The following is a 22,898-nucleotide window of genomic DNA, read 5'->3' on the forward strand; positions in this document are numbered from 1 at the left end:
CTACCATAAAATTGACCACAAAAGATGAACGGAGTAAATAACACTGTATTCCCAATCTCTATGTAAGTATGAAAAACCTGTGATGAAAGGCTCTAGTGTTACTATTTCTTCTTACACAAACATTCTTCTCTCCAATTTACAAGCTTGATTCAAAGATACCACTTCTGCCACCAGTACATGCACAGAAATGTGTTGTTTGGCTTATATGTGGAAAACAGAGTATACCTACTTCATCCTCTTTGTTCAAATACAGGAGGGAGGAAAATATCACTCCTCAGCCTTGATGAACTGTTGTGCCCATAGACAAGTACCTTCACTACATCTTCTAAGAAATGAATCCTGACCTTGTATAAAGAATGCGAAACTCCCACTGAAGTAAAAAATGCCTCATTCATGGCAATCTTGGAACAGAATTAATCTCTGAGAACTAAACCAGCTTGCACTCACCTGCTGCTTTAATTCTGAAATGTGTTTTCAATTGATATCTTGTATAAATCATGAATTGAGAGCAATGTGCATTATCAAGAAGACAGTATTCCAGTCACAAAGTGCCATCCGAATGGAAAGATCCCAGAAGTAAGCAAAAATGACCAGAACATTACAACTATATTCTTGAGTTTCTCCGTGACAAATTCTTACACTGAATATTACACATTTACAAGGTTTCAGTTTTCTTTTGGTCATTGTTGTTTAAAGCAGGAGAAGGCTTGCTCTTCTGACCATCAGTTCCTCCTTTGGATGTGTCCTGGAAGAAAAGCCTTGGCATCCACAGTGACATTAAAATTCGTTTGTATTCATTCCGAAAATTCTGATTGAGAAGTCCATATATTATTGCATTAAGGCAGCTGTTGAAATAGGCCATGAAGTAGCTTATGATGAACAACCATTCCGGAACTTTTGGTGCCATTTCCGTAGGATCAATGGCTACAGCCAGTCCGATGAAGTTTAGAGGTGCCCAGCAAAAGGCAAAAATCACAAAAACCACAAACATGGTAAGAAAGTTTCTGAAGTCACTCGGCTTCAGCCTTGGCTTTGTTTCTGACTTGACTCGTCTTCTAACTTGAAGCACTAAAACCCAAATTCGAAGGTAGCAGAAGCTCACAATGGTGATAGGGACGATGAAGTGAATTACCACGACAGCTATCGTATAGTAGGAGCTTGCAGTCTGAATAAATGTACATGAATAGATGCGTGGATCATACTTTAAAGAGCCAAGAAAAAAATTTGGTACGGTTGCAATTACTGTTAATATCCAGACTAAGGAGACGTACAGCATAGTGTTCCAACAGCTGTATACTTTGTCATAGGCAAAACTATGACATATATAGCAATATCGGTTAATTGCAATTGCAGTGATGTTGAAAATAGAGCCTATTACACTTAGTCCCATCACAAAGCCACTCACTTTACAGTGCGTTTCACCCAAAGTCCATCCGTTGTGGAAAATAGCTAAGAGCACCAGTGGGTATGGATACAAGGCTACCACCAGATCAGCCAAAGCCAGACTCACCACAAATGCATTACCTGGGGAAAAACAAAAGTACATAGATATAAGTCTGAAAGCAAGCGTAGTTGTGAACAAGAAAGAAATGTGATATATTATTTTGGATATCTGCAATGCTAAATTATTGGTTAAGTCAGCAAGCAGAAGGTATGTAGGACCAATAGGTAGAAGTTGTGGATGCCCCCTCCCTGGAGGTGTTCAAGGCCAGGTTGGATGGAGCCTTGAGTAACCTGGTCTAGTTGAGAGGCGCCCCTGCCCATGACAGGGAGGTTGGATTAAATGATCTCTGAGGTCCCTTCCAGCCTATGCCATTCTATGATTCTATGAATTTAACTTAGAATGCCATGGAAATACCCGCAGCAATAGGATGTTTCAAGTCTGTTGGTAACTCAATTATAACCTCCTTTCTGTTTTAATCTTTGATAAACGTAATCATCAGTGAACCATTACATAAGCATATGTTGAGTTGTTTCAGTGTAGCTGGCTCCACAGCTGGATTGAATAAGGTGAAAAAGAAAAAAAGCCTAAATTGTGCCAGGTAGGCAGGCTGATATGCCATTCTATCCTGTCACTGGAGTACAACAGGCTCAACAGGTATCAAGGGGAAGGATATACAAAACTAGGTCTGTAGGGATTAGAAGGATGTGTTGGTTTATATCTAAATTGCTACACAATAATCTATAGTATACGTATTTTCTGCATGGATGGCCTACCTGTACTCTAGTTATTTTCTTATTAGATTGACCAAGGAAGAGTAAATTGCCTTCACTACCCTCTGTAGAAAGGTATATTTAATTACACAAAGGAAAAATGCATGAATGCAAATATTGAAAGTATTCAAATTAATGGGAGGAGCCTTTAGATCCTTTTATGCTGATGCTATTTAAAGGAGCTTTAGTGATATGGTCGAGACTCATTATCTCTCTTTAAAGTGTCCCTTTAATAAATTTGAAATTTCTGGACGTTGTATCTAAGGATATTTTAATAAAATAGTGAGATAGTAAACCATATTCCTGAAAAATGAGATTCTTATCATGGTCGGTAGTGCCTTCCTTGCTTTTTAAGAAAAATGTGAAATCATTGTCTAGGAACTTCCCCGGAGATAGAAAATAAAGGTATTAACTTTAGATCCTTGGCATTTACGTAGCATAAAACCCATTTCTGGTTTGCATGCTCACTTTTTTGCCGAAAGTCCTTCACAGTGTGAACAGATGGGCAAAAGACCCAAGTAGCTTTTGAAATTGTGTGCAGAATGTAATGGTTTTTTGAAAAGAGCAATTAGATGCTCAGTTTACAAATCCTGAGCTTTCTAGTCCTCATCTAGGAAAGCAGCTCTTCATTTAATTTTAAGCACAGAAATGGTGCTGTGGATAATGATGTAATTAGCCGGGAGCCATAAAACCAACAACCTTGTAGGATTAAACTTCTCAAAAAATGGCACAAATTCACCTGTACACTGTTTGCCCCACCCGCTCTGTATCTGTAGCTTGCTCAGCCTGAATTAATGGTAATGCTTAACTTGAAGGAGTGGGGAGCTCTCTTTCTCTCGTACGCTTTAGGGGAAGACCATGCTGATTAGAATTTGCACAACAGCTACTAAACTTGACAGAACGCAGGATTATCCATCTGTAGCTACAGAAACATGGCTCGTCTCAAGGGTGGTGTGCAACTTATTTTAGATGGTTCCTTGTGACACATTTAGCAGCCTGTCTCACGCTCTCCTTATACTTCAAATGCCACACAAGTGCTTTCATAGCTGCAGTTCACTGACGTGGAGCTGGATGTAAGGCAATTCCATGCTACTTGTCTTAGAAGTAGGATGTAAACGCAACAGTACCGTGTTGGGTTTTGTGCCCTGCCAAGCCACAGTTACTCCTGCTTTAGGAGGGTCTATTTGAGTATGTCTGGACCTGCACGAGTAGACATTTCCTACTGCCTTTATATGCGCTATACTGAATACAATTCGGTAATCTCATGTTGTTGTGAAAAAGCTAAACACAGTTTTCAGATGCAAAACCATGTAAAGCAATTTTTCTATCTTACTCAAGATTACTAAGGTGTTAGAGAAGTATGTCTCCAGTTTGGGGCTTTGCACTTAAAGAAAGAAGTAAACTCTAATTAGAGCCAATCTAGAGCAAATATCTACTAGTTTTACTATTTGTGAGGACAGGACATTGAACAAACTAAGGAGAGGATTGAGGGGGGCATGATAACAATCTTCAAATAAATGAAGCAGGAAAGATATAATCCATTCCCATCACTATGGTGAACACAAACAAGCTTCAGTTACAAGGAAGTTTCAGATTACACATTGAGAAAAACATTTTAATGGCAAGAAGAAGGAAGTGCTGGAACATCTTGCTTTGAATCTGCCATTGGAGGTTGTAAGAAAAAGTTAACTAAACGTTTTTCAGTACTGGCCTAGATACAGCTGATCCCTGTTTGAGCATAGGAAGATTGAGATGACTTTGAAGGCCTTTTCCAGCTATATGACAAATAGGATAAATGTAAGACTAACAAAAGAGTGGAATGTATTTAAATTATGGCAACAAGAATTTCTCTTGTGTTTTTTCATCACTGTATCTGACATTAGAAGATAGAGAAATCAGGAGAAAGAAAGAAAAAATGCTTCTTTCTGTTTCAGAATGTCTTTTGGAGAAAGAATTTAGTCCAGGGTGTGTACTAAGATTAATCTAATCTCTAAGGCCTCCCAGCATCAGTTTGTACCTAAAATGTAATTGTTCAGTTAAAATCAAGTGGGCATTCAGGTCTTAAAAATTCAGGAAATTTAATGTAAATCACATTTGGAAAGAGAATTTCAAAATTTTGTGTGTAATTCAGGACTTCTTGTAAATTTCAACTGCAATGGATGACAGTTAGCAAGGAACTTGTCAAAAACATAATATACCACTTTACAACATAGAAGAAAAGTGGTGCAATATCTATAAAGTCTGAAGTGATTTGTGACTTTTATGGCTGTTTACAGGGTCAAGTATGCACTGAAAAGTAAGGTCCAATATTTTTCTTTCTCTTTGGCTGACTGCAGGATGAAGTTTAATATTATATTACTGCAATGAATAATCTGCAAAAGTAGACAGAAACTTTTCTAATTATAAAAAAATACATAATCAACATTTTGAGAAATCAGAGATCTTTCATATTTTTTAAATGCTTGGAGAAAGTAAATTTTCCTTGATATACCTAAGATACAGCATTTAGAATATCCCTAATTACATTCATAAGACAATCAAAGAGGTAACTTTTTGCTATATATAACAAAATAGAAATGACAGAATGCTCATTTAGATGGAATTACTATCATTCTTTCCATAATTTACCCAATAAAATTTGTTCCTAGATTTCAGTTTCATCAGACAGATTATATTCATTTATAAAAAACACTTTCGCTCACTGGAATGGAAAGACCCCTTAATTTCAAGCAGTAGCAACTAAAAAAAAAAATCTAGCTAAGGACTCAAAAAAATGCACACCTGCACTGTTTTAAACATTGGTGTTTGGGTGCCTAGAAAAGAAAATAAGTTTCAATATTGACTTAGGGTGCAATGAAACTAGATTGATATTTCATAAAGCATTCTCGCATGTTGGTTTTGTTACCCCAGTGAACAAGAAAAAGGGAGCTTTCACATCTTCTTACAGTGTTGGTGAGACTTAATATTGTAGGAAATTCATCACAGAATAAACCTTTCGGTAAGGTCAGGACTTTGACAGGCATGAGAGGTTAGTCCATGTGAACCTCATGGAGTTCAACAAGGCCAAGTGCAAGGTCCTGTGCATGGGTCGGGGCAATCCCAAGCACAAGTACAGGCTGGGCAGAGAATGGATTGAGAGCAGCCCTGAGGAAAACGACTTGGGAGTGCTGGTGGATGAGAAGCTCAACATGAGCTGGCAATGTGCGCTGGCAGCCCAGAAAGCCAACCGTGTCCTGGGCTGCATCCAAAGAAGTGTGGCCAGCAGGTCAAGGGAGGTGATTCTGCCCCTCTACTCTGCTCTCGTAAGACCCCACCTGGAACACTGTGTTCAGCTCTGGAGTTCCCAACACAAGAAGGACATGGAGCTGCTGGAGCGAGTCCAGAGGAGGGCCACGAAGATGATCAGAGGGCTGGAGCACCTCTGCTATGAAGACAGGCTGAGAGAGTTGGGGCTGTTCAGCCTGGAGAAGAGAAGGCTCTGGGGAGATCTTATTGCAGCTTTCCAGTACTTAAAGGGGGCCTACAGGATAGCTGAAGAGGGACTTTTTACAAGAGTGTGTAGTGATAGGATAAGGGACAATGGATTTAAATTGAAAGAGGGGAGATTAGATCTGAGGAAGCAATTTTTCACTCAGAGGGTGGTGAGGCACTGGAACAGGTTGCCCAGAGAAGTCGTGGATGCTCCACCTCTGGAGGTGTTCAAGCCAGTTTGTACGAGGCTTTGGGCAACCTGATCTAGGGCAAGGTGTCCCTTCCCATGGCACGGGGTTTGGAATTAAAAGATCTTTAAGGTTCCTTCCAACTCAAACAATTCTATGATTCTGTGATTCTCTGACTTCTAAAGGCTAAGGATCTGACTTCTGAAAAGACAATTGAGTTCTAACATCTCTACCAAAACCAGAAGAAATCGCAATCACCAACAATTTTTTAAAAGATTTTGATTCTTTCTTTGATTTCAAACTGGCTAAAATGATTAATTATATATCATTTCAGTTTATTTTTTATCAGATGGTGCTTTAGTTGTTACAGATTTGTTTTACAAGTTGTTATACATTGCAAACAGACATCATCCTCTTAGCTCTGTTTCCCCCTGGCTTCAGTCGTGTTCATCCTTGTGTATTCTTCTGCATCCATTACTCTTTTCTTCTTTAGCATACAAAGGCCTAGCTTCAAGAGACAAAAATTGTTTTTATGCAGCCTATGGTGCAGACTGTTGCATCTTTCTCTACCCTCTCCTCCCCTACTGAGACACGTGGGTCATCATGTAGCAACAAATGCAAGGAGTAGGGACAGGCAAGGCAGAAAGTGAATGAATATGACTATAATGTATTGGCAGATTTTTTGAAATACCAAGGATCAATGACTCAGCATAGTTATTTTATTCTTGCAGTTCCATATCCTAACCTTAAGGGAAAACTCAGAGTTACTCTTGCAGATTTCTTACTTTATTATGTCTTCTGGTGGAATGTAAGTGAGAAAGCTCTTTGTTTGAGTTTAAGGCTTAAAAACACCTCTAATTATCAGTAGTATGTTTATAAATAAATAGTCTTTTATACCGGCTGAGAATTAAAAGAACTAGAGTTTTTCTATGATATCACTCTGATAGCTACCTGTAAGTATTTATCTGTACTAAGGGAAGAGGAGCAAGATCTTTTATGACATAAATAGGAGTTTTATCGTTCTATAAAATAAAGCAAATCAGTCCTCTGCAGAGTTCACAGTAATAGACATCCTCAAGAAGAAGCTAGACTGGCAGACTGTCTGTACACACTAGGCATTTCTCTAGTGCCAGCTCACTCTTCAGCCTCCTTTTTTATTCCTCTACCAGACTCCTGTAGCCCTTGTACTCATAATGAACTTAAAAAGGAGAGTTCTGGAAGGCTTCTGATAGCTTTCTTGTTGTTGTTGATATAGAAAAACAGAATCTGTGCTCAGTTTCTAGACAGCCTTATAGTCAAAGATATGAGATATCACTTCAGGGATGCATGGTGCCATCTATTCTCTAAGTTACTTTTACATAAACATTAAGCATTTTTGCTCTAGTTTTGAAGATGTCCACAAAATACATAGGGTGAATCTAATCTTTTAGTTCTTTCCTGTAAGTCAGTAAAGGGGAAAAAAAATTTTTACAGTCTTGATCATAATTTCAAATTTCTGCAAACGATATGCTGCTTGCATACAAAATAATTCCTCAGCTGTGACATCACCTCTCTCTAATAAAGGTAACCTTGATCTTGATACTAGACTTAGCATGAAAGTTCCAGAAATTTGTGGAAAGAAAATGCTATTTTTACAGTTTTAATATTAATGCTATTGTTATATTATATTATATTATATTATATTATATTATATTATATTATATTATATTATATTATATTATATTATATTATATTATATTATATTATATTATATTATATTATATTATATTATATTATATTATATTATATTATATTATATTATATTATATTATATTTATTATATTTATTATATTTATTGTATTATATTAAATTATCTGTCTTTTAGGCCTCTATAATGTCTGCTGAAGTTAATGGGAGAATTGCCATAGACTTAAAGGAGACATTAACCAGATTAAAGACCTTTTATTAACAAGAACGTGAAACACTGAAAGCATTTGGTCCATATAACAAGAGCAATGATGATGAAAAGAATGAAACAATTGAATTACATTTGAAGGTAAAAGAACAAAAATCAAAGCCTAACCCCTTTCATAATTACTACAACATTTAGAAAAGCAGATCTTACCTTCAGACAAAGAGAAATAGCACGTTATCCCAGGGCATGTTAGCCAGGATTCACTACAGCAGGTGGCTTATTGGATCTATTGTTTGAGTCTAGACCAACATGGAGATTGAAGAGGCATATGTAACAGCTTGAAGAAAGCAATCAGTCCTTCAATCTCCCCTTGTCTATAATTGCTAATTAGTAATAGAAACTATGCATCTCTGATAAAGTATTGTCTTGAAATTTCTTGTGCAACATCACATGCTGAGAATCAGGCCTAAATATAATTTCCAGGCTCCAGACTCTACTGAATCCTCATTAGAGTGAGTCTCAAGGTCTGGACCAGATGAAACAGGAGCATCTTCAACTAACAGCAAGTTGGTATAAAACTGACTTTACAAGTCTATGTCTCCACTCCTGGTTGTATAAGAATAAGCCTGAAATTGAAACTGAGGACCGATTTGCTCAGCCAAACCATTCGAGCACAGATTCTTCTAAGCTTCAGCCTGAGTGCAAACGTGAGCAAGGTATGAGTGGTTTTCCAGGTCAGAGTTGAGAATTTTGGAAAAAAACAGATGATTTCTGTGATGGAACTATATAGCCAGTCCCGCTCCTGGAGCTTCTTCAAGATATGTATGGTCATGTACACATAGATACTTACTACTTCTTCAGCTGATCATCTTTCCCAAAGTTTCAGTTAGTTTTCGGCATATTTTATGAAATAATTACATAGATAGAAGGTTATGCTTTCAGAGCCAGGATTTCTGCTAAACCTCCAGGTGATGGATTTTAAATGGAGACTCTGGCCACTTTATTGCTGGTTCTTAATGTTGCCTGTGACACCTACCTTTTCTGACCTACCATATTTTCCACTGGGCTCCAGTTCCCATAATTCTTGCAGCTCATTTAAGGCTTGGTTGTGGGGGTCTTCTTAAGGTTTTCTCTTTAATGTGGAAAGAAAAATATGACTCCGGAGAGACTGAAGAACTGGTACCAGGTAGGCAGGCAGGCAGAACTAATGACTGCATTTTTGTTTCTCTTTCCAGAGTGTCTCAGCATATTTGGCTAAAATGGCATGCAGGGAGACATTAGCTGCTCCTGGAGACAGGCTGGTGCTTCTTACTTCCTCACTGCTCATTTATGTCTCTGGTTTTAGCTTCTTTGATTAGTAATTTTTTACAGTATTTAAGGTCTTGTATTACGGTATTTAATCTTAAAAAAAAAAAAAAATTTTTTGTTTAAATAGGTAACTTCTAAATCTCTTTAAAATCACCTGTGTCAACTCTTTCTTTTTCCTCACAATACATCAGAAAGGATAAATCCTGCTTGCCTAATTCAGATGAAACTCTATTCATGTCAGCAGGAATGAAGCCACCAGAAGTGGAAACTGGCAGAAGGTGGAGTAGAGAACTAAGTCTTTCACATACTGACATTTGAATTCCCTGTGACCTAGGGTAATCTTTGATTTACTGACACATGTTAGTCTAGCATAATGTTCAATGGTGTGTTACTAACAGAAGGTTTAAAATAATGCTCCAAGGAAGAGTCACATAGGTTTTTGTTTTCTTTGAATATGACAGTTCAAAAGTGGTGACAAGCTCCTTTGTAGTTGTATGTCAAGATTTCAGGTATTAATTAGTGGGATATACTGCAGACATTGATGTAATGGAAAGGTATAGGTGCTATATTTTCACTAGAGCCGTAGAATTTTAGAGACTCTAGCAAAAAGAGGAAAAAAAATTAGAGCCTCTCTGCTTATTTTCATTAAGAGTCTTGGGCTCGAGGGCAGGAAATCACTTAGGACAAGAGTAGATGCTTCGCCCCAGGGGGATGCACCTGCAGAGCCCCCCGAAAGGCAGCCCCGCCACGAGCCCTCGCCACCCACTGCCCGTTCCCTCTTTGCCAGCTGCTTTGCTCACATGGATGCTTTCACCTCTCCACCCAGACCAGCTATACGGGTCATGGCCCATCTAATTCTCTGGCAGGATCTGGTCTCGAGGACGGAGCAGGATGCTTCTCATTCAAATCTCTCCTAAACCACCATCTGCTTTGGGAGACCCATCTTAGCTCATGTCTACATGCAACTTGACTGCCTGCTTACTGTGTCCATTACCAGTGCTGCTCAAGCTGTTAGATTTATAAGCTCTTTAGAGCAAAGCCCTCATCTTCTGGTTCCTGATTTATGTCTCTTTACTGCCATAAAACACTATGTTTGGCTACTAACTAATATAAATAATAATACTTAACCAGAGCAAGCTACAAGTGAGGACAAAGCATCTGGCTTCTGCTCGCAGCCAGGATTATCAAAAGGCAGAAGCTTACTCATCACTCACCCTCTTCCGAGGCCAAATTCACACCTGGTGTAACACCACCACCTCGCTGTCAAGAGCTGCAAAGAGGGGGTTTGGAACTAGATGATCTTTGAGGTCCCTTCCAACCCAAACTGTTCTATGATTCTGTGATTCTATGAAAAAATACACCACAGACAATGAATCAAGGCTGGTCCTTGATTTATGGAACATTCGAGTTATTTCTTTTTAGCAAATGTGTGTTCTATGAAACCGTTTAAAATATATGGTGAGTATAAATATCCTATTATATCTACAGGGAAAATTCTCTGCCATCACTGAGAGTACTATACACAGAGCAGAAAACGAGTATTTACTATGACAGCTATCTTTTTATTGTGCAGCTACCCAAAGGCTCTGGGAGAACTCTCTGTTCAGAAGAAATCCAGGCCTAGACACCCTGAAAGTTGGACGTCTCTGTTTTTACAGAAAAGTCTGGAATCCAGGCTAAGTAGGGTTTAAACCTTGGTCAGCCACTTTCTGGATGAAAGCACTATGCTGTTATATAGAAGATGAAAAGAGGCACTTCTCATTTTAAGATAAAACAGCACAAACATCTCACTGTGGGATAGTTTAGTGGAGAATTCTCTGCATGCCCCTTTTTCAAGCTGTCCTGCAAAGAAAAGAATGAAAGATTCACAGGACTAGAAGCTCAGTATATAAAAGAGAGTTTGAGACTGTGGCTTAGTGACTACCAGACTGCTGAACTGGGACAGATGTGTGTTCTTGACCCTACATCTGCAACTATGAGTTGGTGCTGGAATTTGCAGGAGCTGAATTTTAGGCTTATGAGCTGTAGCTCTCAAGTGTCAACATTGTCTAGCTGAAAAGAGACACCTAAGTTGCACTATTGATTAATATGTTTCTGGGCTCATGATTTTGGCATTCTTGGCAGCTAGATATGAATATAGCTCAGTGAGCAAAGTCTCGGGTTTTTCTGTGTGCTCAGGCTTCTTCTCCCTGTGGCTAAATACGGAAGTACTGTCCTTGCTGTGAGTTTGCTGCCATGAGTTTCATAATAGCCTGTAGGTGCAAAAAAAAAATATTTCTCATGCCGTGCTGTTAAAAATTTAGTAGAGGTTTGAGATTCATAACCCCTAGGTGTGTAATTTTGCTCACCCGTGGCTTCCTCTGGTGGGACAAGGGACAGTGGTGACTCGCCATTGCCACCTAGTGCATTAGCCACAACAGAGACAACACATCGCGTGGTCTAACACGGCGAAGGGCAAAAAGAACTGTTCGTTCTTGCAGAGCAAAAATCAGACAGTACGTTTACGGGGTGATAAATACTTTTCTGGACTTCTGATACTTTCTGAGATTGCAGGAACTTTCCTGGTACTTGATGTTTTTAGAGAGAAAAGGGGAAGCAAAAGAGGCGGGACAGGCTCTCCTAGAGAATTCACTATTGCCTAGTAGTTAGGACACATCCATGGTACAAGAGCCTTTCTTTGAAAAAGGACTTGAGCCTACGTCTCCCATAGTCCCAAAAGAGTGCCCTACTCACCAGCCCTGCTGCTCTTCTGGGGTTAGCCTGCTTGTCTCTTTCTAGGTTATGTTCAAGAATTTCACCCTAGAACCAGAACACACAGATTATCACATATTGTAGGGTGCTTTTTATCAGTATGTTTCAAAGCAGAAAAGAAAAATAATCTTATGATTTAACAGGTGGGAAATTGAGATAGACAAGAGCAGGAACCCTCCTAAGATACAGATTAGGAAGAACACTCTAGGTTTATGAGCCTTGTCTTCTCTATTAGGTAATACCACCTCTACTAGGCAAACTCTGGAAAAAATGACAGCACCTGTCCAGCTCCCTGCTCCAAAATGACACCATAGTGGCATACTGGTACTTAGGGATAGAGCCGATAGAAGAGATGGAGCTATTAAGCGAAGCTAGTCAAATTCAAAGCAAACAAAAAGAAGTGGTTGCTGTGATAGATACCAAATGTGTGGAACTCCTTAATAGGCCTCGCAGATGCAAAATTTTAACCTCTATTCAAAGGAAGGCTGCAAAAGTACTTGAAAGAGACATCAGTTGAAGGTTACTAAACAGGCATAACGTGCTATGTTCAGGAAATCATCTGAGCTGGAAGGAATCACAAGTTGAGAGAATACAGAAGTATCACATGGAGTTACTCTTTTCTCCTTTTTTTCCTGAGTGCCTGCTTACAGCTGCAGTTAAAGACAGAGTATGAGGCTAGCTGTGCCCTTGGTCTGTACCAATACAACTGCTTTTATGATGAGGGCAGTAGGTTTCAGTGACACTGTTCAGAAGCACAGCTCCTTCTCAGGCTCCCCTGTTGTGCTCATCTGAGTGGTACTATGAGACATTCTCATTCAGGTCCTTGCCAGCCACTCTGTTTTTCTTGACAATATGTTTGAAGAGGCAATAATCTTGTTCTGTGTCTTTAGATACCTGCAGCTGAGCTGCATTTTGCAGCAGGCTCAGAGGTGAAGATTCCTTACACCAATGCCCTCACACTGAAGTCAGGATCTTGCCTTCAGGGTAGTCTAGAACGGTGAAAGACCCCTGTTGTTGCTGAGAGAATATCTCTATCTAGGGTACTATTGCTTTTCATGCAGGGAATGAAGCCAAGACATTTATTTTGAGTGCTTACCACTGTAAGCACCAGTGACAGCCCAGTTTCAAAACCTCCAGTTCCTGAGCGAAATCACTGAATAACAACGAAACCAAACTTTTTTCACCAATTCATGAAAGAAACTGTGTTTCCTCTATCTGTCAGTACATATCAGCTTAATTTTCTTCACTTGAAGTAATCACAGCTGTTGATTGCTTCAGCCAAGGAAGAATAGGAAACCTACATGAACAACGGCAAGTATGAAAACTGATTTACTGCTGACAAAGGGGCTAATATGAAAAGCTGTAAAACACAACAGGTGCAATCTATAAATAGCTAGGCAACCCTTTATTGTTAATAATATACTTTTTTTTCAGTCTCCCAACACTATATTGTATTTCGTAGAAAAGAAAGTGAAATATGTAGCATTTTGTAGGATGCCATATGGGTAAAAAAAAAAAAAAAGGAAAAAAAATCCCCGAACCCAAGAAAAAATCTGAAACTTGGTTCAGATCAACTATAAAAGACTGGAATGTGGAAGTAAACAAAGTAAGGACATTTCACAGCTGAAAACTCTGGACAAAATTTTATTGTGCCCTGGCAGATATAAATTTATGTTGCGTGAAAGGCTAGCTCATCTTCTATTACCTTCACTATTACCTTCTATTACCTTCATCTTTGCTACTGTCTTTGGCTTGAATTTATGTTAAAGGAAATGATGTCGGGTTTTTTTCTCTCTTACAGCAACAAAACAGCATTCAAGTCCTTAAAACAACTTATATTCCACCTTCCTTTAGAAAGGAAGACAGGAAATTGAAGAATGAGAATAATTTTGTGCAAGTAAAACACATGTTTTATTTTGTTAAGTGGGTTGGTTTGTGGGGTTTTTTTTTAATATTCACTAGCAGATTAGTGAAATTAAATAAACAACAACAAAAAAACCCCTACCATAGAACATAAAATAATTCTATTTTGAAATATAAGGCTTAAGATATTACATATGATGTTAAAAGTATCTGGAAGATATATCAAGTGAACAAAATTGGGACTATGACAGACTATGGGACATACTCTGCACCAGTTAGCCAAGAGATTTGCTTAGCTGTGATAAGATGAATCTTGAAGCTTTGCCTTGTAGAGCTGTTTAAACAGAACAGAGAATTTTAACCCTGTTGGGATCTCCTCTTATGGAAATGACATGCAAATGGTAATTTCCGCAGTGATTTACTCAACTGCTGTGTGGGGCTCCAGACAAAGGACTCACAGGAAGTGACAGCTACACAACCACAAACCAGTACATGCAAAGCATGTACATGCAAACTAGTTACAGATGCAAAAATAAATCAAATCTAAGCCCATTATTGCTGCTATGTACTTGTAGGGGTTCCTGTATTCAACTCCTAGACACTGTGGGAGATACTAAGTCTTGGAATTCTATGGGATCCAATAAACTGAAGTAAATATAGTATATGAGAACATCTAATAGGGAAACATTTAGCTGGACAAGTTGTCAATGGTTCTAACATTCTCTGGAGTCCCTTCATTATGATCTTCTTTTCCCTTCTTTTGTTTCCTATTTTGCCAAGGGTGAAAACAGATGATACTTGATGAAAACGGCCATTATAACCTTTCGTTGAGGAAAAGTCTTACCCTATTTGTTCTGAGCTTTTGGAAGGCCTCACCACTGTACAGGGAGATTAATGTCTTCGGAAGCTGTTGTCAGTCTGTGCCTTCTGCTTCTTTTGGGAACAAGGTCTTAAAGCAAAGTGCACTGACATGATTCATCTTATAATGATACTCCTAGGTTTGTAAACAGCATGTAAACAGATGAGCAAATAAAATGCTTTTACAGAAAGTGATTGTGTATTCTCTTCTAAAGTATTGGACGGTTTGTGTTTCAACTCAGTACAAAGCGTGTAATGATTATCTCCTGAATTAAGGTCTTTTCTGAGAGCCAGTAAAAGCCTTGCAAAATGACGAGACAAAAACTCTATTCTGGCTGGGCCTGTGAGTCATGATATTGATGAGATAATTAAATGAAGGGTGATAGTCATAGATATAAAACTGCTCTGTGTCGGAGCAGATCTCTGGACATTGTCTAGTCCAACCCTCCTGTTCAAAGACAGGTCAAGTACAGCAGGTTGTTCAGGGCCACGTCCAGTTGGATTTCGCATATCTCCAGCCATGAAGACTCAAAAAGCCTCTCTGGGTGACCTGTTCTAGTAAGGAACAGGTATACAGGATATTTACTGTTTTCACTAGGGAATAGGGGGAAGAGGCTGTTGATTTTGCACCAGATGAGGGCTCTACTTGATCTACTAAATAGGAGAGGGTATCCAAGATCGTACTTGCTACTATGTAGATAGAAAAAAGACCTGGTCATTAAGAGTCAGCTAGAGTTGCTTGGTCAGAAGAACAGGCCCCAGTGCAGAATAGAGTAGGTGGGTCTTTGTTTTGGTTTTGCTCAAGTCTTCAGATTCCTTGTGGCAGTGGAATTTGAACAATCTCTGACTGGATATAATGATCTGAGCCAAACAGAATCTGGACCAACAAATGTTTACAGACCTGGGAGCAGAAGGTGGAGTGTGGTGAGGGCTGCAGAGGAAGAGGGAAGAAGCAACACCACGTCTTAGCAAAAATATTCTTGGAAACCAGTTGCCAATAACTTTAGCAAGGCCAGAATTTCTCTACTTATCTAGATGCTCAAATACCAGATTCTTCTTACTCAGGTCGCAGAATCCTTTCCCACATGTTATTTTTATGATCTTTGAGCACTGTGGGCTGCAACTAGCCATTCAGACTAACTCCTTGTGGGAGCTTTAGCTGTAACCCAAGTGAGTGACCTGGTAGCCTGTGGTCCAGAAACAGCAGTGGGTGACCACCTGTCTGTGTGAAGTACAGAGTTACACCTCTTTTACCACGTGAATACACCTGCAAACTGGGACAAACCAATGCCATTTTTACTAAATCAGGCTCAAGTGAAAATCACTTCTGTGTATATTACGTGTGAATGCTGTGTTTGAGGACTATGTACTTTCCTGTTTTGTTCATATTTCCTAAATATGAAGCAGACCAGCTATTCCTGCTTCATATTTAACCAGGAATCTGACTGTATAGCAAGCTTTACCATCCTTATGGTTCTAGCCTACCGGGTGTTTCATAAGAGTGACTAAAGAGGATTACGTTGTTTTGAGATTATCTAACTAAAGGTGTAATTACAAGATCTCAAATTAGTTATTTTTTGCTCAACTTTGAATCAACAAATGTCCAGTGCTGGAAGTAGACTCTGGATTGTGTAGTTAATATTTCATATCTGGGATCAGAATCATAGGCAAAATATTTTAAAATATTTCAATCCCCTTATCAGTAGATCATTCTTTTCTAAGCAAATCACTGTGGTTAAACCATCTTTTTACAAGGCCTACTTCAACATCTGATTAACATTTTACACATTTTGCTTCTAATGACTGCAAAATACAGCATAAAGAAAGAAAATAACATCTTGCTTAGCACGAAAACGGGTTCAGAAAACAATCTGTTGTCCATGGGCTCTAACCCCACCTGTGAATCTAATAATGAGTATTTTTGCAGGCACTTTAGAGATCTCACAGATAGGCTTTGTGTCCTTGAGTAGAACTGCACTGTATTGCCACGGCACAACAGTTGCTTTCTGTCACTATATTTTATGTCAGTAAAATACCTGGAATATGCCGGTGTACTTCCTGACTTTTGGCAGAGGACTTTGAATTTTAAATTTTCTTTCTCTCATGACCTCTAACACAACAGGACAAAGGCATATGAAGATACCAGTCCCCTATTAATCAAATAATTGTTGTATTATCTAAGTATTAGGCCTTCCTATTTAACAGGAAGTTCTTTAAATATAGCGTTTCCTGTCAGGTGGCTATGCTGTTGTAATTAACAGTGTGAGAAAGTATGCTTCTTTGTTTTCCCTTTTGGAAAATTATTTTTATGTTTCAGTTAAGGATTGGACCTGCTGATGCAGATGATTCATAAAAGTTTACCTCCCAGCTGCTTTCGGTATCACTGTATATTGCAAATATTGCAAACTAAGAGAAACTATTGTCTTCCCATTATTTATCAAAAGGCTCTCCCTCGCTTAACAGATGATGTGCAATCAAAGGCACTAATACTACTGCAAATATATTTCCAGCTTCACTTTCTTTTCCTGTTTGGTCCTTTCCAAACGAGCAATAAAGGAATGGAAAACTAGTGGCAGTAAGCAATAAACAATCACATTAAAGACGCAGGAAATCTACCACTTTTAAATGTGCACTGAAAAAAAGTAAGCTTTTCAGAAAGCAGAGATCTCAGAAGTCAGGATGAGTCAAAGTCTACCTATGCGTCTGTGAGCTAGTGCTGTTAATAGAGTTCTGCCAGTTATGTCAAATGAAAATTTTTGCACCAGTAATTAGTTTAAAATATGAGGTTTTTACAGTAAATCGTGGTGTCATGCTGGAGCTTTACAGAATCACTGTATCACAGACTCTTAGGTTGGAAGGGACCTCTTGAGATCTAGTCCAATCTCTTCTGCTCAAGCAGGGTCAGTGAGAGCAGGTTGTCCAGGACAGTGTTCAGCTGGATTTTCAATATCTCCAGAGATCGGGATTCCACAACCTCTCTGGGCAAGCTATTCCAGTGTTTAACGACCCACACAGTAAAAAAGTTTTTTTGTGTTCAGATGAAATTTCACAGGTTTTATTTTGTACTCACTACCTCTTGTCTTCTCAGTGGGCACTACTGAAAAAAGTCTGACTGCCTCTTCTTCAGTCCCTCCCACCAGGTATTTATACACATCAGTAAGATCCCCCTGAACTTTCTCTTCTCCAGGCTGAACTGTCACAGCTCTCTCCGCTTCTCCTCATATGGGAGATGCTCCAAGCCCCTAAACACCTTAGTGGCCCTGTAGTGGACTTCACTCCAGTAAGTTCATGTCTTTGTTGCACTGGGGAGCCCAGAACTGGACATAGCACTCCAGGTGTGGCCTTATCAGTGCTGAGGAGAAGGATCAATTTCCTCAGCTTGCTGGCAACTTTCTGATGCAGCTCAGGAAGCTGTTAGCCGCCTTTGCTGCAAGGGTGCATTGCTGGCTCTTGTTCAGCTTGCTGTCTACCAGGATCTCCAAGTCCTTTTCTGCCAAGTTGTTTTCCAGCTGAGTGTCCCCCAGCATATATTGGTGCCTGGGGTTCTTTCTTCCCAGGTACAGGACTTCACAATTCCCTTTATCAAAGGAAACTTAATGAGGTTCTTGTCAGCCCATTTCTCCAGCCTGTCCCAGTCCCTCTGAATGGCAGCAGAGCCTTCTGGAGCATTAGCTGCTCCTCTGTTTTGTTTCATCTGTGAACTTGCTGAGGGTACACTCTGCTGCATCATGCAGATCATTAATGAAGAAGTTAAACAGTTTTGGTGCCAGTGTTGACCTCTGAGGCACAGCACTAGTGGCTTGCCCTCCTACTGGGCTTTGTGCCACAGATCACAACCCCTCAGGCCCAGTCATTCAGCCAGTTTTCAGTCTACCTCACTGTCCTCTTACCTAACCCCTGGTTTGTCAGCTAGTCTATGAGGATGCTATGGGAGACAGTGTCAAAAGCTTTACTAAAGTCAAAGTAGACAACATCCAGTGCTCTCCCCTCATCCACCAAGCTAATCATGTCCTTGCAGAAGGCTATCAGGTTGGGTAAGCATGATTTTCCATTTGTAAATCCATACTGATTACTACCAGTCACCTTCTTGTCTTTCATGTTTTTGGAAATGGTTTCCAGGATTAGTTACTCTCTCAACTATTCATTACCCTATTAATGAATCAGAAGCAGTACTTTCTTATAGCATCCTTCAACTTCATTGATTGCTTGTCTTCCAATCATTCATTAAGTCAAACTTTGCTTAGGTTATGATATAATTAATCTAAAAAAGCAATATCTGAGAAGGAAACACTAATTGGAAACGTCACATAATCTTATAGGCTGAGGTTACTCAGAGGCTTGTAATCTGTCTTGAAAATAAATTATGTATGAAATTTCTGGAAGTGTTGTGCAAGGAATTTGAACTTTTCATATAAGTTCTTTTAGCCTCAGTGATACTGGTAGTGTTTGGGGGTAAAAGAAAGAATACATAGCTGCACCTCTTACTGTTTCCAAAGTACTTATCTCTCAGTCCTTTACAGATGATTTTTATTTACATTATTTCATGAATGAAGCACTGGAGATCTGAAAGACTATAGCATTTCATTCGAAAGAGAATGCACAATCAGCTTTGGTGGAGCTTGGAATAGTGTAGTTAGCTGGTTTAGTGTATCTACCAGCGAAGTTGCCAACCTTATCTGGTGGTTAGTTACACTTGAATAGTGTAGTTAGCTGGTTCCTGTAGTTAGCTGGTTCCTGTAGGAAAGTTTCAGGAAAGATAATCTCTTTGCTTCAGAATGTAAACAAGTATTCCTTGTGCAAAGTGATTCACATCTGTTTTTTGTGAGTTCTAATTCTGTAGATAATGGAATTAGGCAATTTTGCACGTACGTCTAAAGTGGGGTCTGTTTCTCTACAGCTTGATGCCTAATAAGTTCCTTGGCTTGTGAGCACTTTGGGAAATCTGTTATTTTCATTTCATGCTTATGTAGAAGGAATGGCATACTGACTCTTTCTGTGTATCTCTGCATTCAGTAAGGTGGGTGACACCCACCAGTCTTAGCAGCTCTTGGATACATGAAGGATGCAGTCCTTAAGCCTGAACTCAGAGTTGTTAACAGCCTCAATGAGGCTAAAAATGCCCTCAGCAACGAGTGGCTTCACTTCAGAGCAGTGCAGTAGCAGCTACCGTGTAGTTTGCTACATCAGAAGGGGTTTGCTGAGGTGTTTTGAAGAAAATCAAGGAATTAACTTTTACATGAGAGACTAAAAAGAATGGCCCTCTATTTTCAAAGGACAACACAGAAGAAAGTACAAAGGTGTGTTAAAGTTGCATGCTGTCTTGAATTTGCAGACCAGAAGGTTTGTCTGACTGAAGATGGAAAGTCAGCTAACGTGTTGTATGAAACTTTTCCTCTGTAACAATCCAAAGATTACACCCTGTTAATTCCAGTCAGTAATGCCTGATTTCAAATGGCTTGGCTGGAATGTTCAGTCTCTTCAATATAGATTCCCAAGAGCCTTAAGAACCATAAGTTGTAGTTCACAGAAAGGAGGGATGGGATAGCTCCCAGTTGGCACATAGTGACTATGCCACCTGCATGTCTTTACTTGTCTTGAAGTGAAGCAGCATGTTTTAATGTATCATCCTTTGACTTGTCAGTAGAAAAACTGAATAAAGTTGTCTACTTCTAAAAACATCTAAGAACAAAAAGCCCTAAAGACTACAATGCTGATGACCTTCACCATGGGCAGGATCTGCACAGATAGATAGATAAATTTTTTTAAAACTATGCCGACAATATTCAGTACGTAGATTATTTTTACTTGAATGAAAAGTAGCAAATAAAAATACCTAGATTGATTAGATTATACATATTCATAGGTGATAGCCATATAACTTAAGGTCCTTTTCCCTATTTGAACTCAAATTAAACGTTGTGTATACTGAGGTAATTGCAAAAACTGCACTGGCTTTAGTATGAGAAGACACTGAGAATTTCAGGCAGGATTTGAGCAAATCTTAGAGACATACAGATGTCCTTCATAGGTGTTTGCCTTCTTTGCAGCAATATATTTTACCCTTCAATGCAAGCTCCGAACTTGTAATTAGTTAGCATCATTATATTTACAAGGCTAACATATTAAGCAGATATTTTTCCTTCTAGTCAGACTGCTAGCTTCTGTGGATGTATGTGATATTTTCTGAAAAAAATTTGTTCCCTCTCGTTGTGCAAATATGGCAATCTAAAACAATAGATGAATAGATGTTCTATAGCAGAAAGATGACAATGTTTGTGGAAGTGTCATGTAGTATTATTATACTCTTCATACAAGTATTTAAATATTGAAAATGAGCCAAGCCTATAAAAAGACAGCTGAAAAAATTAGTAACTTTGTGAGAAGTGTTAGGTTTTTTTCTTCAGACATAATTTAAGCAGCATTTATTAAACAGCATAATAAAATATCTCTGTAATTAACAAATAATTAAAAAAGAATCCCACAATCATGATCCTAGTCATTCGATGAATGTGTTTAGGCTGTTGGTATCTGTTGTCATGTCGAGATTTGACTGTCCTATACACAGCTGAAATGTCAGGAAAATGATGACTCCATGTTACAGCTCAGTCCTTACCAGTATTGAGACCAAAAGCAGAGCAGAATATTCCAAAGCAGCTAATGTTGTTAAGGAGGACAATGGAGTTGCATCCACAGTGATTTAGACATGTTTCTGTTAGCTTTTGCTCTCAAGCAATCTGTTTCATGCCCATGTCAAGGTGGGAGTTTAAAAACTAGAACAACCACTCAGATCAATTTTTAGGAAGATTAAAATTAACATAGCATTTATTCCTTTCTGCAAAGGAAAAAATCTGTTTTGTTTTACCAGCTCAGGATAACATAGTTGTTTTCATACATATTCTTGGGAACAAGACATCGTGCTTGGCAGGCTACATGAAGGTACTGATATGTGCATGTAAAGGGTAACTTCTGAGAAGCTAAAATCTGAAGCATATCTGAAGATACTGGTATTCAGAATAGGTCTGAACTGGAGTAGGAGTAGAATTTACTCCTAAAGGCAATGAACAGGTTATCACTGATTTAACGAGATTATTGTAGTCTCCTATAACATCATCAATAGAATGGTTCAACTCACCTGGTGAATATATACCTGCTAATAGTTGAAAAAATTAGTGTTTTAGAATGAGCTGTCCTGTCTCTCTGTGAGTAGGTTTGTTCTCTTAGCTCTTTGGCTGATTGTGTCAGAGCACCACGAATCCTTGAATTGCTTCTGCTGGTCCATCCAAGAATAGAGCTTTACTGCAGAGAGGTCATGTCTCATGCTGTCAGTGAGTCTTGCAAAGGAAATGCCAATCCGGAGTCCAGGAGATGGCTGGCAGCAAACAGAGTCCTGCTAAGACACCATGGAATTGCCATATTACAGCTGCCAAGAGGTCCTTCTAATTACCTGTTTCTGAAGGTTTGTTTGCATTGGTTATTTCAGGGAGATGAAAGGAAACTTCTTCATACTCAGAGTTGGGAAAAAAAAAAAAAAAAAGCTCTGTGACTGTGTTGCACTTGGACCTATGGAGAGCCTGGATATGATGTTGCAGGTGAAGTATCATGCTAACATCATCCTTTGGTTTTCCTTTTGCTCAGAACAAGGATAGAGTGGATTTGTGCCAACTGAAATACACAGTCTAAATATATCCTCAGATTCTTCCATTACAAGTTCAAGGAAACCCTTATACTTTTCCAGTTCAGCTGATGCTATTTCCCCTAAAGATAAGCACACTGATAGCTCCATTTACCCAGTGGGACAGAACTCAGCATTTTCTTCTAAAATAAAAGTGTCTTGGAGCTAATCTTGGTGATATACTTCCTATTCACTTATCAATAAACTGATCACTTCCTCTATAGCATAAAAGAAAATTATAATTTAGAGTTATCATCCAATACGGTATTGCCAGGTGCTTCAAAGGAGAATACAAAGAGCCCTATAACTGTAGAATAACCTGCCTCAGACTACATTTTTATCCTAATCCTTAGTTGCTAGAATTTGGTTTACACCTGTCACTAACATGTCCCATACTTTCTCCAATTTTTGGTAGCATTAGCCGTTATGACTTCAAACACTCAAAATGTTCACAGAACAGCCAGTAGTTCTTTAAGTTTGCCAAATTCTTGACTTCCAAAGTTTACTTAGAGTTTGAGAAAATGATTTCTATTTTAGTATTCTCCATCTCCAGATTACGCTGAACATGCCCTTGGTTTTGCTTCATGATTCTCTAGGTGATGAAAAAAAGATTCTAGTCTATCTTCTCTAAGGGTATCCATTATTTTATATACAGCATCATATAAAGCTGTCTCCTATT

General features: G+C 38.9%; 1 protein-coding gene across 1 annotated transcript in view; it reads right to left on the reverse strand.

The window, feature by feature from the left end:
* Positions 1 to 655: 655 nt before the first annotated feature.
* MTNR1B (melatonin receptor 1B) overlaps positions 656 to 22,898 on the reverse strand; it is a 31,374-nt gene continuing 9,131 nt past the window's right edge. Inside the window, exon 2 of the mRNA XM_086614210.1 lies at positions 656 to 1,524. Coding sequence (XP_086470336.1) covers positions 656 to 1,524 — 869 coding nt within the window. The remainder of the gene's footprint in view (positions 1,525 to 22,898) is intronic.

The sequence above is a fragment of the Tauraco erythrolophus genome, chromosome 1 (assembly GCF_009769465.1).
Source record: "Tauraco erythrolophus isolate bTauEry1 chromosome 1, bTauEry1.pri, whole genome shotgun sequence".
NCBI classification, from domain to species: Eukaryota; Metazoa; Chordata; class Aves; order Musophagiformes; family Musophagidae; genus Tauraco; species Tauraco erythrolophus.